Source organism: Macrobrachium nipponense, chromosome 3 (assembly GCF_015104395.2).
Source record: "Macrobrachium nipponense isolate FS-2020 chromosome 3, ASM1510439v2, whole genome shotgun sequence".
NCBI lineage: Eukaryota > Metazoa > Arthropoda > Malacostraca > Decapoda > Palaemonidae > Macrobrachium > Macrobrachium nipponense.
The window spans coordinates 31,680,830-31,697,047 of NC_087202.1; the positions used below are offsets into that span (position 1 = coordinate 31,680,830).

General features: G+C 40.6%; 1 protein-coding gene across 1 annotated transcript in view; it reads left to right on the forward strand.

Annotated features, from left to right (window-relative positions):
- The window catches only part of LOC135221688 (uncharacterized), a gene marked incomplete in the record, with an annotated part of 360,943 nt that overhangs the window by 290,627 nt on the left and 54,098 nt on the right, over positions 1-16,218 (forward strand). The window contains 1 exon segment of the mRNA XM_064259420.1: positions 5,946-7,002. Coding sequence (XP_064115490.1) covers positions 5,946-7,002 — 1,057 coding nt within the window.

Below are 16,218 nucleotides of genomic sequence, written 5' to 3' on the forward strand. Positions count from 1 at the left end.
AGAATATACAACCAAAAATAATTGAAGTTTTTAGCGTTTATCAGTTTTGAAATATTTTCATATAAATAACGATAAATAGAAAAAATTCGACCTTCGGTCAAATTTAACTCGACTGAAATGGTAGAAAACTGCAGTTGTAAGCTACAACACTTACAGTCTAGTAATATTCAATCAATTACCTTCATTTTGCAACAAACGGGAAGTCTCTAGCACAATATTTCGATTTATGGTGAATTAAAAAAAAAAAACATTTTTTTATGTCCGCGCATTACGAATTCATGCATAATTTTGTGATAATATTTTCTCTGTGTTGCTTTGATCGTTTTCCATTGGTTTATATACCAAAATCATCGCAATTTAGTGTACAGTACAACAACAAAAATAATTAACTCATTAGCTTTAACCGTTTTGCTCACAGCGCGATTTGTATACAATTATATATGAAATTTTTTTCGCGCTGTCATATATTCCAATATTTATATAATATTTTTTCATTTCTGATGGTTGCATGCTAAACTTCAGGCAATAAGAAAAATGGAGCCAAAAATGAACGCTCACTCGCGAACGCGGCCGACATACGGGAGACACTTTCGGAAATACCCGCTCGGCACTTAATGGTTAATGGCAGTTTTCGTTTATTGGCGCCCTATTAACCCCCGCCTGTAAATATTTTACAATGGAAGAATTAGAATTTGCACTTTCTTTGTTTAGTTGTGCATCTCGAGATCAAGACAATTTCAGTTTTGATTTAACCCTTAAACGCCGATTGGACATATTAAATGTCAACGAAAATTGTCTGTTGGGTGCCGAATTGACGTATGAAACGTCGACGCAAAAAAGTTTTTCTAAAGATTTGCGGAAAAATAGTTATATGCCTACTTGGTGAAAACTTTAGTATCACGCACCTTGAGGGATGCTGGGAGTTCACGGATCAAGTTGTTGTTTTGTTTACAATCGATACCCAGGCGTGCAAGCGCGTATTTCTTTCTTCTCGCACTAAAAAGCATCAGCAACACATCTCTAAAATTATTTCGTCATTTTGACATAATTTTTGCACCATTTTATATTAGCCGTTACATAGAGTTTTATATATGAAAATGTGTGCAATTTCATGTAGAATACAACTAAAAACAACTCATGGTTGTAGCTTTTATCAGTTTTGAAATATTTTCATATAAATAACAATAAGTGCCAAAATTTCAACCTTCAGTCAACTTTGACTGTACCGAAATGGTCATAAAACGCAATTTTAAGCTAGAACTATTACATTCTGGTAATAATCAATCATTTACCTTTATTTTGCAACAAATTGGAAGTCTCTAACACAATATTTCGATTTATGGTGAATTTATGAAAAAAACTTTCCTTACGTCCGCGCAGTAGCTTCCGAAAAAATCAGAATTTTTTTTGTCCGAAAGTCGTAATGTTTGCACCGTTTTATATTAGCTGCTACATAAAGTTTTATATATGAAAATATGTGCAATTTCATGTAGAATACAACTAATAACAACCCATGGTTGTAGCTTTTATCACTTTTGAAATATTTTCATATAAGTGACGATAAGTGCCAAAATTTCAACCTTCAGTCAAATTTGACTCGACCGAAATGGTCCAAAAACGCAATTGTAAGCTAAAACTATTACATTCTATTAATATTCAATCATTTAGCTTTATTTTGCAACAAATTGGAAGTCTCTAGCACAATAATTCGATTTATGGTGAATTTAGGAAAAAAAAACTTTTTCCTTGCGTCTGCGTGGTAACTCTTCCGAAAAAATTATAAATTTTTTCAACTGATTGTTGTAATATTTGCACCTTTTTATATTAGCCGTTAAATAAAGTTTTATAAATGAAAATGTGCGCAATTTCATGTAGATTTCAACAAAAAACAACCCATGGTTGTAGCTTTTATTAGTTTTGAAATATTTTCATATAAATAACGATAAATAGAAAAAATTCGACCGAATTGGTCGAAAACTGCAATTGTAAGCTACAACACTTACATTCTCGTAATATTCAATCAATTACCTTCATTTTGCAACAAATGGGAAGTCTGTAGCACAATATTTCGATTTATGGTGAAATTTTGAAAACTTTTTTTTTTTTACGTCAGCACGTAATGAATTCATGCATCATATTATGATAATATTTTCTCTGTGTTGCGTTGATTGTTTTACAATTTGTTATATACCAAAATCATTGCAATTTAGTGTACAATACAACGAAAAAATAATTAACTCATTAGCTTTAACCGTTTTGCTCACATCGCGATTTGTATACAATTATATATGAAATTTTTTTTTCGTGCTGTCATATATTCCAATATTTATATATGATAATGATATTTTTTTTCATTTCTGATGGTTGCATGGTAAACTTCAGGCAATGACAAACAGTGGAGCCAAAAATGAACTCTTAATCTTGAAAATTAAGCGTGCTGTGACTTTTTGAAAAAAACTTTTTTTCTGCTTCGGCGCTCCCTCGCGAACGCCGCCTACATACGGGAGACACTTTCTGAAATACTGGCTCAGCGATTAAGGGTTAATCAAACCCTTTAGACAAAAATTATTTTCTCCAATTTTACTCTGTCAGTCCCTCTTTTAGAAACTTTCCATGCCAGGCTGTCATCAAATAATACAGCTCTGCTCTCTTTGAGGTATTCAAGATCAGGGCTATTCCTGCGAGAGCTTTGATGCATGTTCCAGTCTTTTGAAAAGGAAACCTTACCAGGACTGTACAGTTCCTATTTTGTGACCAAATCTTGCTGTTGAACTGTTGCTCTAAGGGATCTTACCGTGAAGATACCATTTTAGATAAATTAGTTTCAGTGAGTTGTAACCTGTCTAGTGAAATTCTCCACATAAAGAACTCGAGAAGTATATTTGCTTGTCCTTTGTGATTGGCCTTATGATGGAGATACAGGCAATTTCCCTTGAACCTCAATATTTAATCCTTGTCTTTTCAGATTGAGGACAATGAAGATATTCCTGTTTGCCATGTAGGAGCAGTCATGATATATAACAAGACAAAAACTCTGAAAGGGGTAAACTGATTGTTTTTATCCACAGCATGAGTATAAGTCAACTCTCTAAAAAAATTAATTCATTACAGTCACCTCTCAGTTAACGCGTTTTTGATGTAACATGAGCTAGAAAATATTTAAAAGTTTAAAAAACAAGAAAATTTCAATTTAACGCAAATTGGCCCCTCTGCATTGTTTTCAAATCATCAGCGCTGTAGACGGCGGCCGTATGCATTTATTAATAAAGCGAAAAACTTTGTTTATTTATTAATAAAGTAAAAAAAAATCGACACGAAATGAGAATCAGCTTCGTTCCGACATCGGCATAATTGTCAGGCTGCTGATGGCTACATATAATTACACGTAATGAATAATATGCATCTTTTCCATGAATCTTTTAAAAAGTTATACATTACTTCACTGTATCCAATAATATTGAATGTATTCTCATATTATTGTTATAAAATAATAACATAGCAGTCAATGTTTTGGTTTGGAAATCAGCTGATGGCAAATCCAAGTTTATTTCGCCGTATTTAACTCAGTTCTTTGCGAATTTTCTTGCTTCTAGTTAGCATAAACAAATATCTGGATAATTTACTTATGTGAGTCAAGGTCATTTTTCATTGTACAACTAATTTTTAAGTCAAAATATGGCTTGAATAAGTCTCGTTGTGAACTAGATTTTTTTTTTCGTTAACAGATTGCGTTGGGAGCATGTTTATTGGGTAAAAAAAAAAAAAAAAAAAAAAAAAAAAAAAAAAAAAAAAAAAAAAAAAAAAAAAAAAAAAGGACATGATTCCGTTTGCTATTTTTACTTGATTTCATTGTTATGTTATTTATCTTTTATTTGCGCTAAAACAACCGTAAAATTTTGTTGTTTCAAGCCCAGTTATTTTAATTAAAATTATATTCTCTCAATTTTATCTGTAGTTGCATTTAATAGCATAACTTTACTGGAGTTTTATTCTTGTTGCCAATGCACAATAACAGTCATTAGCAGCTTGAACAGTTTTCTCAGCCTCAGCTACAACTTGGTTTAAATTTAACAGCATATTTCCTTGCTGTTCTTTGATCTATAGCAAATAAAGTTATTACATAAAAATATATCAGTGCTATTCTACATAATGCCGTTTATAACATAACTACTGTAATTGTTTATTATCTTATGTACAAAATACAAGCCAAGTGGATGTTGCTGTTATCCAATTTGGTTGTACTTAGTAAAAAAGCAGAGTTCCCCAAGTCCTATTATTTCATATGGGAAAATATGCTTAAATAACACGTTTTTAATTAATGTGAGCTCTCCAGGAACTTAACCCTCACATTAATTGAGAGGTTACTGTATGGGTATGTCAGGTCATCTTGAAAAGCTTATAACACTCCCTACTCCCTAACACACACCATATATCAATACCTCTGGCCTTTAAAGGAAATATTGAAATACTCACCTCTCATCAGTTTTGCTTCATGGAGGTCTTTGAATACCCTTTTGAATGGTTAACTTTGAGGCCTCGTTCATAAATCACTTGAATTATTCTCAAATGGCTCTCATATAGTGTGGGGAAGTCTGTTATCCCTTTTAAAAGGAGAGCTTATTTTAGACTGATCACTCTTCTTAATTGTAATGACTTGTCATGTAATGAGGTCAGCTATGGTACTTGCTGCTACACTGCAAATGAGGAATATAAGTGCTGTGATTTAGTCCTTTTGCAGTAAAACCATAGTATTACTAACAAGACACCAGTTCATCTCATGACCCCTTGTTAGTCCAAAACTGCTGCACTCACAGATTGAGTCATTCATTGGTTCTCTGGTTCCATGTCCATGGAGTCAGTATCTGAATCATTCATAAAATGGTAATTTTTTTATACAAACCCATTAAATTATGTGGTTTATTGAGATTCCTGCCAACTTCACATAGCTTGCAGACTGGTCAGACAACACTTGATGTAACCATTTTCTGTCTACAAAGTAATTCCGGGGACTAAATGTCTGGACATTGAGCTGGATTTTTCTCCCATTAGTGTGTCTGGAAAGAAGCCAAAGCACCTGAAGGCAGTTATGGTGTGATGGGTATGTTCTTAAAAATTAATTTTGGTAAAAAGATGTATATTGTACCGTATTGTGCTGTTTTGTCTTTTTTTTTCAAGAAGAATACAAATTGATTAAAAAATTTGTCATATTTTTATGTGACAAGGTTACTCTTTTTTTTTACAATGGCTTTAATTTTTGGCATTTACACTCCCCAGAGGTTGATTTTTTTTCCCTTTGCAATGGCCTTAACTCAGTGTTGTTTGGACCATCCTAGAGGTTGCTATTTTTCTTTGTTTTTAACTTTCAGTTTTTCATCTCACACCAGAGTTCCTCATCCCAACCCCCCTTTTTCATATACATTGGCAATAACTTACAGATTTCACCACATAGTTTTTTCTTTTCTTTTCTTTTTTTGCATTAACAGCAGAGGTTTTCACCTTTTGTTTTTTCCAGTATGTTTTAGCAAATACTTTGTCACCCCTGATATTGTTTCTTATTGTACAGTTGTGTACTAACTGGAAGGTTCACCTCCCATTCACTAAACTAGCATTGTTTGATGTTGGAAGAAGCTTGAACATATTTCAGGGAGTATATTCTCACTAGTAGTTACGGATACTATATTGCTTTAATATTATTTCATATCAGAACTGCATCTTACCTCAAAGTAAGATGCAGTTGTATGAACATTATGAGCAGTATTGTTTGATGGAGTCAAAGTAGTAGTAGAACATATTGTATGTCTATTGCATATGGTTTACTTACTCTGCCTTTAGCAACTCATACTGTACATTTAACGTACTGGTTTGTATAATACTGTACAAAGTATTGATGTTATTTTTAGAAATAACAGTCTTGACTGTGATATTGTAAATTGTTTAATCCTCAGGTGCTTCTGTCGCCGTCTTGGAGAAAGAAATAGTGAGGAAGTAGGAAGTGCTGGTGTTAGTTTGACAGATATTTGGCAACTAAATGGGTCTGAAGTCAGAGTGCCTTTATTCAGATCTGAACCAATCAAAGATGATGATGATTCCCTAACAAGGAAACATGGCAAGAAGGGTAAAAAGAAAGAAGAGAGCAGTGTTAATCAACCTTTAGCCCATCTTTGTTTTACTGCCAAATTAGCTTTAGCAGTCAATCAACCCACAATGCCAACAGGAAGTCATAAATTTATCCATAAAGTGGTTCCACCCAAAGTAGATTCAGAAAGAGACTCCACTGTGTCATCAGTTATGCACAGTAGCCTTGATTTATCAAGAAGAAAGAAGTCTAATGAAGCTTTCTCTTATGCAAGCATGCATGACTCTTTCTCATCTGTTGAGTTAGATGGAGTTCTTACAAGAGACAAAGAAGAGTCTTTTTATCTTTGCCCAGTGCCTAGACCAGTGTCTGCAGGTGATTCTGCTGTACATCCAAGGTTCAATTCTATATATATTCCTACTCATGTAAGTCCAAGAAGCCCACGTCCAAATGAGTGGCAGCATTCTGTTGATTATAGACAAGTCAAGTTTGTTGGAGACATTCGAAGCATTCCTCTTGAAACCAAAGGTTCTGATAGTGGTGTTTATCCTTGCTATGGATCATTTCTTACAGGTATTAATGGACAAGAAAACCCAAATAATAAACCAGTTGAAAGTGGAGGAGAATCTCCTTGTATTCAGACAGTTCCAGATTTTCACTCAGATCTAATTAGTAATGGTGCAATAAGTCGAAGTGCTGCTATGGAGCTTAGCGAAGGTGACTTTTGCCGTGTACATCTTGAGGTTATCAAAGGAAGGAATTTACCATGGGTTGAAGGCCAAGATCGTATTGCAAGACCACCAAATTGCTATGTTAGAACAAATTTAGGTTCCCTTACTGTCCAGACCAATGTGTGCAACGAAATGGATAATCCTGTGTGGAATTTTGCTGCTGATGTTCTTCTGCCTTACTCTCAGGTAGCACAAGTAAGTTTCTTGTGAATTGTTTGACAGTGTGGATAGGAACTTTATTACCAGCTTATATATTTCATAAGATTTTAGTGTTTTATATTATGATAATTTGATAAACATTTTTGTGTTTATGTTCTGGTCTTGCTTCTGATCATAGTGAGACATCCTAGTTGTGAAACCATTGAGATCAGCTGGGTTCCAGATAGCTGAATGTTTTCCACATTTAACCTTTTTTACTGTAAAACACAGCTTAAGCAGCCTTAACCAATATTAGGGTAAGATGTTAATTAGGAATATAGTCAGGCCTCATGTTATGTTACTTGAATTTGAAAATGCTCTTGGCAACTGTTGAAAGAAAAAAAAGGACGTTAAAAAATTGACAATTTTAATTTTTCAAGTATTTAAAGGCATACCAGGAAAATAAAAAAGTACTGAAAAATATTTTAGTGTGTAATAAGTAACAGCATTAAGATATCTTTGTTAGTGTTACTGGTAAGCTGCTGTATAATTCAGAACTAAGACTATCCGTACAATTAATGTAGCTATGAATATGTAAGCTGTTACACTTGAACTATGACTCCTCTGCCAAGGAGTAGTATTGTAGATACAGTCATGGTTATTGAAGAGCTTATGCCAAATTTGCTATTATCTAATAAAAGCTCCTTTGAGAGAAAATTGAATATCTCGTAATCAATCAAATACTGTTGTATAAAAATGAGCTTCCTATTTATGTTTCTGCAATATTGCTTAAGCAGTGAGGGCTGATGGTTCCTTCAAGTGAATGCTTAGGTATTTTTTATTTTATTTTGATATGTATTCTGTAAAGAGAACAGTTTAATAACAGATGTTTCAAGTACACAAAATTTACATTGTTATTAGTAGTGCAATATGAATTATTTAAAAAGGATTTATAATTGCTGAACATTCTGCATACAGGAGCATGTATTAAGGTTATGCATGCACATTCTATTGTTGTACCCTTTTGTACATTATACAGGTATAAGCTATTATTCTACATGAAGGATTAAATTATTTTAACAACAGGCCTCCTAGAGTCAAATCTCAGAGTAAGTTGAAGGCCCATTATGCAGCAAAAAAATTAATCTTGAAGAAAAATGAATGTTCATTTATAAAATTGGAAAGCTAATTCAGCATTTCTGGGTCGACCTGTGTTCGCCGGTGAAAAGGATCCTGCTATCCACTTTTCTGATATAAATACTTTCTAAATATACCAGAGAAAAAGCAAGCATTGGTATGCAGAGGTTACTACCCTCTCGCGAGCACCCAAAGGGCGTCGTGTATAAAGTTCAGGGCGTGTGAAAGCCACTATTCACCGGTCTCCTGCCATTTAGAGTATTCCTTCTCAAAACCCACATATGGGGTAAGCCGCGCCAACAGCCACACTCACACTGCCTCTGTACTACCACTACTGACGCCCGATGCGAGCGCCCCCACTCAATCCTGTAGAAACCTTTCCAAATAGTGAACGTGTTTCCGCTCTGTGTGCCCTTTTTCAGCTTCTGATTGCTTAATTGTGATGACTTCTGCTCAGATGTCTCCGACACCTAAGTTGAGTACCCTAATTTTTATTTTTCAATATATATTATGAAATTGGAGTTCCTTTTATAGACCCGTGAGCCCGTAGAAAGTATTGCGGGAACATGGCGTCACCGCCATCTTGGATGCCACGAACGGGAACGCGTGGGTTTGGGTACCAGTTTTATTAATTAATAACAAGTTTTTGTTATGAGTACCCTTTTTTCCCGTGTTTTTTACACTATATATATACTGTAGCACATGTCATTAGAATAACATTCGCGCCTGCGTCGTAATTAGCAGTTTCTATAATCTGAATTAAGACGTAATTCATGGGAAGGACGATTAACTTTCTTCCCCCACCTAAGAGGCACGTACGTAATCTTGACATGTTCTTATAGTAACAGTATTATGTTTATTTACAATTAAGCTGGCTGTATTGCCTGCAATGAGAAGAGAGAGTAAGAGAGATACAAGGCTTCTATGAACATTATGGTTTTTCGTCGTTACAGCGTAGCCTGTAGCTCTTGACGAGAGAGAGAGGGAGAGACTAGGTACCTCCTTCCCCTCTCTCTCTCTCTCTCATTTCTTTTCATGTTAGCCTTCTCCCCTCTCTCTCCCTCTCTTTTTCTCTCCTTATAAAAGGGATTTTGACGAAGGAAAAATCTATTTCTGGGCAAGGGCCCGTGTCGCCCAGTGAAATATCCTTTCAGCTCATATTTCTAAGGTAAATATTACTAACATTACCAGAGAAAAAACTAAAATGGGATGTCAGAGTATTCTGACTCGCTCACCTTATAAAAAGCAGGTTTCGGTATGGTTTCTGGGGTGAGTGAAACCACTACCATGAGTCTCTTACCATTTAGATCCATCCTTCTACATAGCCCACACCAGTAACTACTACTACTAGCGCTCCCGACGCCAACACGAGCACCTCTAGCGGCCATCCTTGGAGTTAGAATGTCAAGCTTGGGCCCAAGGGTGGGTGTAAAGCAGGGTGGGATTTCACTGGGCGACACGGGCTCTTGCCCAGAAATAGATTTTTCCTTCGTCAAAATCCCTTTTCTGGGCTCAGCCCGTGTCGCTTCGTGAAATAGTACCAGAGAAATGGCCACAAGCTTGGGAGAAGGTAAGATATGATATAAGGGAATAAAGAAAAAACAATTTATGATAAGGCACTATAATCTAAGACTTAAAAATTACATGTTATAATATAAACTTAATATAACTTATGATAACTTATAATAGCCTTAAACTAGACAATACAATAAGATATATACAGGTGTGAGTAATCCTAGCAAAAAAATAAGGAAAACATCGCAATATTGCCTTTTTTTTTGGCAACTAAGGCTCAAAACAGGGTAGCGCCTGGTGGCAGGATTACAGGAAGGATGTCAGTGAGGCAGGTAGAAAGGAGATCTGGGCAGAGTCAGGGGAAACTGTGTTTCCTGCTGCTACTGCTGGAAATTTAAGAGATTCTAAGGATTTCAGGTAGTGACGGTTGAATACTGTCGGTGATTTCCAGCCTGTATACTTTTTCAGATCATCAAAATTCATATGTTGGAAATAGTTGATTGAGATAGCTACTGCCCTAATGTCGTGGACCTTAGGGAACGAGTTTGGGTTGGCTTGCTTAATAAAGTACAGGATTTGTTGTTTAATTCCTTTTAAGGAAATTGTGCCACCTTTTTCCCTCATAAATAGAGGGCCTGAGGAACTCATAGCTGTCCTGGACAGATAGGCCCGTAAGGCTGTAACAGGACATAAAGATGGGTCTTGAGGAAGAGGGAGGATCTTCCAAGGAGCCCACCTCATTGAAGGGTCCTCATTTTTGGCCAAAAATTGACGATCTGGGGAGAGGAGAACTTCTCCTGTTGGTAGAAATTCTATATGACCCGAATCTCTAGATAGAGCCGACAGTTCGGATACCCTGGCTCCTGAGGCCAGACTTAAAAGGAATAATGTTTTCCTTAGGAGGGATATATAGCCACATGAATTGTTGTCAGTATCTGAAGCCAGTTTGAGAGCATCATTTAAGAACCATGATACTGAGCTAGGTCTCTCTGTTGGTCTGAGTCTAGCACAAGGTCTAGGAATAGATGAGAAGTAGGAATCTGTTAGGTTTATTTTAAACCCATACTGGAATATTTTCTTTAGAGCGGACTTAGTGGTAGTAATAGTACTGGCTGCTAAACCTTTTTCAAATATGGATCTGAAGAAGGAGATAGCCAAGTTGGTAGTCATGGTTCGAGAATCTGTTCCCCTCAGAAAATTGGCTGGTTTCTTAACCGCTGAGTCATATTGACGTAGGGATGATTCTCTTTTATCTGATTTTAGGAAAAGGATGTTTTGAGGATCAGTGCCAGCATCTCTTTTAGCTGCAAACTTCATGAAGTCCATAAAGTTAGGGTTTTGAGAATTCCTGAGGAAGCGAACACAGTCCTCATTTGCACTACTTGAGATAGCCTGGGATTTGGAATCCGTTGAGGTCGGAGGCCCAATTCCAGAAGGAGTGGAAACCAGTTGCTCTTTGGCCAATCTGGGGCTACTAGGGCAACTTGTCCCTTGAAGGTCCTGAGTTTGTTCAGAACTTTCAGAAGAAGATTCACTGGAGGAAAGATGTATATTTTCCTCCACTGATTCCAATCTATGGCCATGGCGTCCGTGGCATAAGCCAGAGGGTCCAGGTTGGGTGCCACATAGCAGGGAAGTTTGTGGTTTGACTGTGAAGCGAAAAGATCCACTTGTAGGCCTGGAACCTTCTGGCAGATCCACTGGAATGAACGCCTGTCCAGGGACCATTCCGACTCTAGCGGGACTGATCGAGACAAGGTGTCTGCTATCACGTTCTTCACCCCCCCTAGGTGAGTGGAGGATATGTGCCATTTGTACTTGGCTGCCAGAGAGAAAATGGCTATCATGAGATGGTTCACATGGCTTGATTTGGAGCCTCCTCTGTTTATGCAGTGTACTACTACTGCATTGTCTAATACCAGCTTGATGTGAGATCTCCTGGCTGGTAGGAGTCTCTTCAGAGTGAGGAATACTGCCATAGCTTCTAACATATTGATGTAAAGCTGGCGGAATTGAGGGGACCAGGTCCCTTGTACTTTCCTGTATTGAGAGTATCCTCCCCCCCCGCTTAATGACGCATCCATGTGGATAACTAATGCTGGAGGGTGGAACTGGAGAGGAATCGATTTCGATAAACTCTTGACCTCCGCCCAAGGGCGGAGCCATTTGCAAAGTATTGCCGGGATGGCTGACAATTTGTCTCGTGACTTGTTGTTTGCTCTCGAGCGCCAGATCCGGTTTATGTCCTTTAGCTTTGCCTTCAGAAGAACGTCTTGTCACTGAGGCAAATTGGAGAGAACCTAGGATCCTTTCCTGGTTTCTCCTTGATGTTTGTTTGCATTTGAGGAACTTCTTTGCTGCTTTGGCTATTTCTTTCCTTTTGGCCACCAGAATTGATAGAGTGTGGGAATTTAGGTCCCACTGAATGCCTAGCCATTGAAAGCGGGAGTCCGGTGTTAGCCTGGACTTGGTCTTGTTTATTTGGAACCCCAGATGTTCCAGAAATTGTATTACTTTGACCGTAGCTTTGTGGCATTCTTCGATGCTTGTTGCCCAAACGAGCCAAACGTCCAGATACGCAACTACCATTATCCCCTGAGACCTTAGTTGTTGAACTACTGTCTCTGCCACCTTCATGAATACCCTGGGGGCTACGTTCAACCTGAAGGGCATTACTTTGAAGGAGAATGCCTGGTTTCCTAGTCTGAAACCTAGGTACGGGCGGAAGTGTCTTGCCACTGGGATATGATAGTATGCGTCTGTAAGATCTATAGAGGTGGTGACGGCCCCACGGGGAAGTAAGGTCCGCACCTGCGAGATAGTCAGCATTTTGAACTTGTCGCAACGAATGAATAAGGTTAGACGGGACAGGTCTAGAATTATTCTTCGTTTGGTTGAGCCTTTCTTTGGCACGCTGAACAAGTGACCTTGAAACTTTAAATGCCTGACTTTTGACACTGCTCCTTTCTGAAGGAGTTCTTGAGCATATTCTATCAATTCCGATGTTGGCCGTTGAAAGAATGTTCTGGATGGAGGGGGATCTTTGATCCAGCTCCACCCTAGCCCTTTGGACACAATACTCTGTGCCCAATTGCTGAACCCCCACCTGTGACGATAGAGGAACAGCCTCCCTCCTACCTGAGGGTTCTCACTGACTTGGGGCAGGTCACGACCCGCGTCCTCCTCGGAAGTGCTTGCCTCTGCTGGGTGTTCTTCCGCCACCTCTCTGGCAAAATGCACCCCTAGCCCTACTGCCCCTTCCAAACCTGTTGAAAGGTTGGAAAGCCTGGCCTTCGAAAACTGGATTGAAGGCCGGGGAGACTGCAAAGGAAGTAGAGGCCTGGTTCTGAGGAGTCAGTAGGAGGATTTGGGGTTGCGTCTGTGTTTTTGTGGTAGAGGGTTGTGCTACCTGAGACACTGGTACTGCCTGTACTACCTGTTGCCGGGTAGTTTGGAAAGGTTGGAATTTCCTCGGCTTTTTTAATTTCTTAGCAGAGGAAGTTGACTCAGGCTTCCTCTTGCTTGAAAGGCCCCAACGGACCTTAAGACTCTGGTTAAGTCTCGTTGCTTCATGTTGGACTGCGTTGACTATCGATTCCGGAAAGAGATCAGCTCCCCAGATCGAAGCTGCTAGCAACTTGTTGGGCTCGTGCCGAATGGTAGCTTCTTGCAAGACGTGCTTCCTGCAATTGCGTCTTGCTACCGCAAAGTCATATAAGTCACATTGCACCGTGTGGAGATGTGACTTAGCTATTAATTTGAAAAGAGGTTCATTGCCATATGTCATGGCAGAGACCTCAGTCATTACTAGAGTATTGAGGGACCTCCCTAGCCTGGTCCTAGCATCAAACTCTGCATTCAAGAGATTGTCTGGGAGCCTGGGGAGCCTTTCACTAAATTGTACTATCGCACAATCTGGCTTAAGTTTCCCTACTGTGAATGTAGCTGGGAGATCTGCCCAGAGATCTTCGGTGCCTGGGAGGAGGAGAAACGTGGGCTCCGTTTCCTGGAGTTGAGGCATAGGCTCGTCCCTCATAGCGGCTTGAAGAGTCAACTCCGCCACCTTTGTGGTGAACGGAATGGGGGTTTCTTCGTCCACCACAAAGATGGTGAAGGCGCTCTTAAAGGCTTGCATCTTGGTATTGATGCAATCCCAATCCTCTAGGCTCCTCAGCCAATCTCTCTGAGCTTGGTCTCGACTAAAGATCACCGTCTCTTTAGGTATCCTGTCCTCCCTTCTCATTGCTGCCTCCGTAAGGCGGGCATAACCGATGAAGGGGGGCTGCAGGCCAGCAGGGTGGAACTCGAAGTCCTCAAGCCTTCGAGTACCACAGTCCGCCAACGTCAGCATCCCGTCCTTAAAGGGGGCATAAGACGAGATCCTCCAAGGATTGCTCGCCGTATAAGGAGGGAGAGTTTTGTAGTCCGGCATGGCTTGAGCTGCCATGCCAAGCTGTGGGAGAACTGCCAAAGGGTTCTCTCGGAGACCTGCCATCAGGTTCTCCTGGTTTGCCAGCCTTTCCGAAATGTTCCGGATCGACTGGCCGGACTCCTCAAAGGAAGAAGAGATGTGTGTCAACATCTGCTGGAACTTGTCCTGTACTAAGTTCCCTACGAAGCTTCCCATCTGCTGCATAATATTTGCAGTAAATGCCTCCGTGTCGAAGGGACTAGGTTCCTTAGCCACGGCGGGAGTCTTGGGGCGCGCCCCCGTAGAGGTCGAAGGCTCAGGATCCAAAGGTAGCTGAGCTTTGACTCTAGAGGACTTGCCTCTGGACCCCTTAGAGTGAGAAGATGTCGATTTCGACTTCTCTGCTCCGGGATGGTGAGCCGGAGACTTATGAGAATCAGTAGTCACTGATTTCTTGGACAGCGTCTTCTCCAGGGTCTTAGGCTCTCGCTTTCCCTTTACCTTAGGGATAGCTTGAGCGGACTTCGGTCTGACCGAAATCTCACTCGCTGAAAATCCTTGAAAGGAAGAGGTAGAAGGAATAGGGGAAGTAGATCCAGACGGGACCAAGGGAAGCCCTTGGGCCCCCAACAAACCTGCCTCAACTAACATACCACCTGCTTCACCTACCGCCATCAGCTCGAGGTCCAAATTGAGAGTTGCCACGTCGTCTACAATTTCTGCGTTCCCTGGGTCTGCTAACGCTTGTGCCACCTGATGTTGAATGGTGGTGATGTACGGGGCCGCCGCTGCTGGGTCGACGTAAGAGGTAGTCTTCCCGCCATGGAAGATCAGGGCAGCCATCTTCTTGTCTAGGATGTAAGGCTGCCCCGCGGTTACGTTCCTCCCAAATCCGCCAACCCAGGCTTTCAGGGTAGTCGAGGCGGCGTCCTTGACAGCTTGAGCAGTCTGAAAGAGAGGGTTAGTGTAAGCACTAAGCTAGGGGAACTTCAAATTATAAGAGTATTTATATCACTTATAAGAACTGTGTCCATGCAGGCCAAATTATAGCATTTGTCCTCCGGAATATACTTACCCCGGAGGTAAACTGATCTACAAGATCGTAGCAATGGTGCAACTCTCGTGATGCCAGACCGAAACGTCTCCAAAACGGATAGCACAGACAGCGTGGGTCCGGCAGACCTCGTGCCCACAGGGGTCCTGTAGGACAGTGCATCCGGACTCCTGGCAATGGGTGGCATGTAAGTGGACAGATACATGAGTATCAACACTGAGTAACTGGACTTAGTCCAGTAAGTGATATACACCGGAGGGTACCGGTGTGATTAAGTAGAGGTTAGCCTTCTCTTGCTCTCCTGTGGTGGTGAGTGTCCAATAGAACTGGTGTACTAGTTTAGTATTGTTCCGGCGTTACCATTGTAAGGAGTTTCTCCAAACTAGTAACCTGTTTATACGCCGGGGTGAGGTGTACAAGGACGGCGGGGAGCATGAGTTCGGCTAAATAATTAAACTAAATAGGGGAGCGTAGCTCCGCCGTAATAATAATAATAAAAACCGCAAGCAGAAGGAGAACCCGGTTGGTGAGTGGGAGCTCTGCCGGCTTAACGAAACAAAACATCACATAAGATATCAATAAGAATAGTAAAGGTAATACAATGTAAATGCATGCGGTGGAGCTTCTCTCAGTCACCACACCTAAGAGCTGGCAGAGCCAGATGAACCTGCCGCCGGAGAGGTGGGCAAGGGTGGTGACTCAGGGTGAGAGAGAGAGCTGAGCGGGACCCGAGGGGTTCCAACGCGACCGAGCCGGGTGGCCAGCCGAGCTCGATCGTACAGGGAGCACACCCATGGAATCTAGGGGGAGAGCGGTAGCAGTGAGTCAGCCCTGGAAGTCCCTCTGAAACTCCCGTATCCCCCCCATAAAGGGGGGGAAAAAGGGAGGGAGCCCGGGTGGTTGTCATGACAACTGTGAGTGGGTGGTAACACCACCACCCCCCCCCCCCCACCCCCCCGGGAGGAAGGAGCGAGAGGGTAGCCGGGTAGCTCAGGGTGATCGCCTGGCTCGTCGTGAACGTGGTAGGGCCACGCGGTAAGACAGACCAGGTGATCTGAGGTAGCCTAGGCTACCTCTGACCGTCTCCAGCATGCAAATAGACTAAAATAACATGGGGAATAGAAATAAATAAATAGACAGAGAGAAAGTAAAGTCC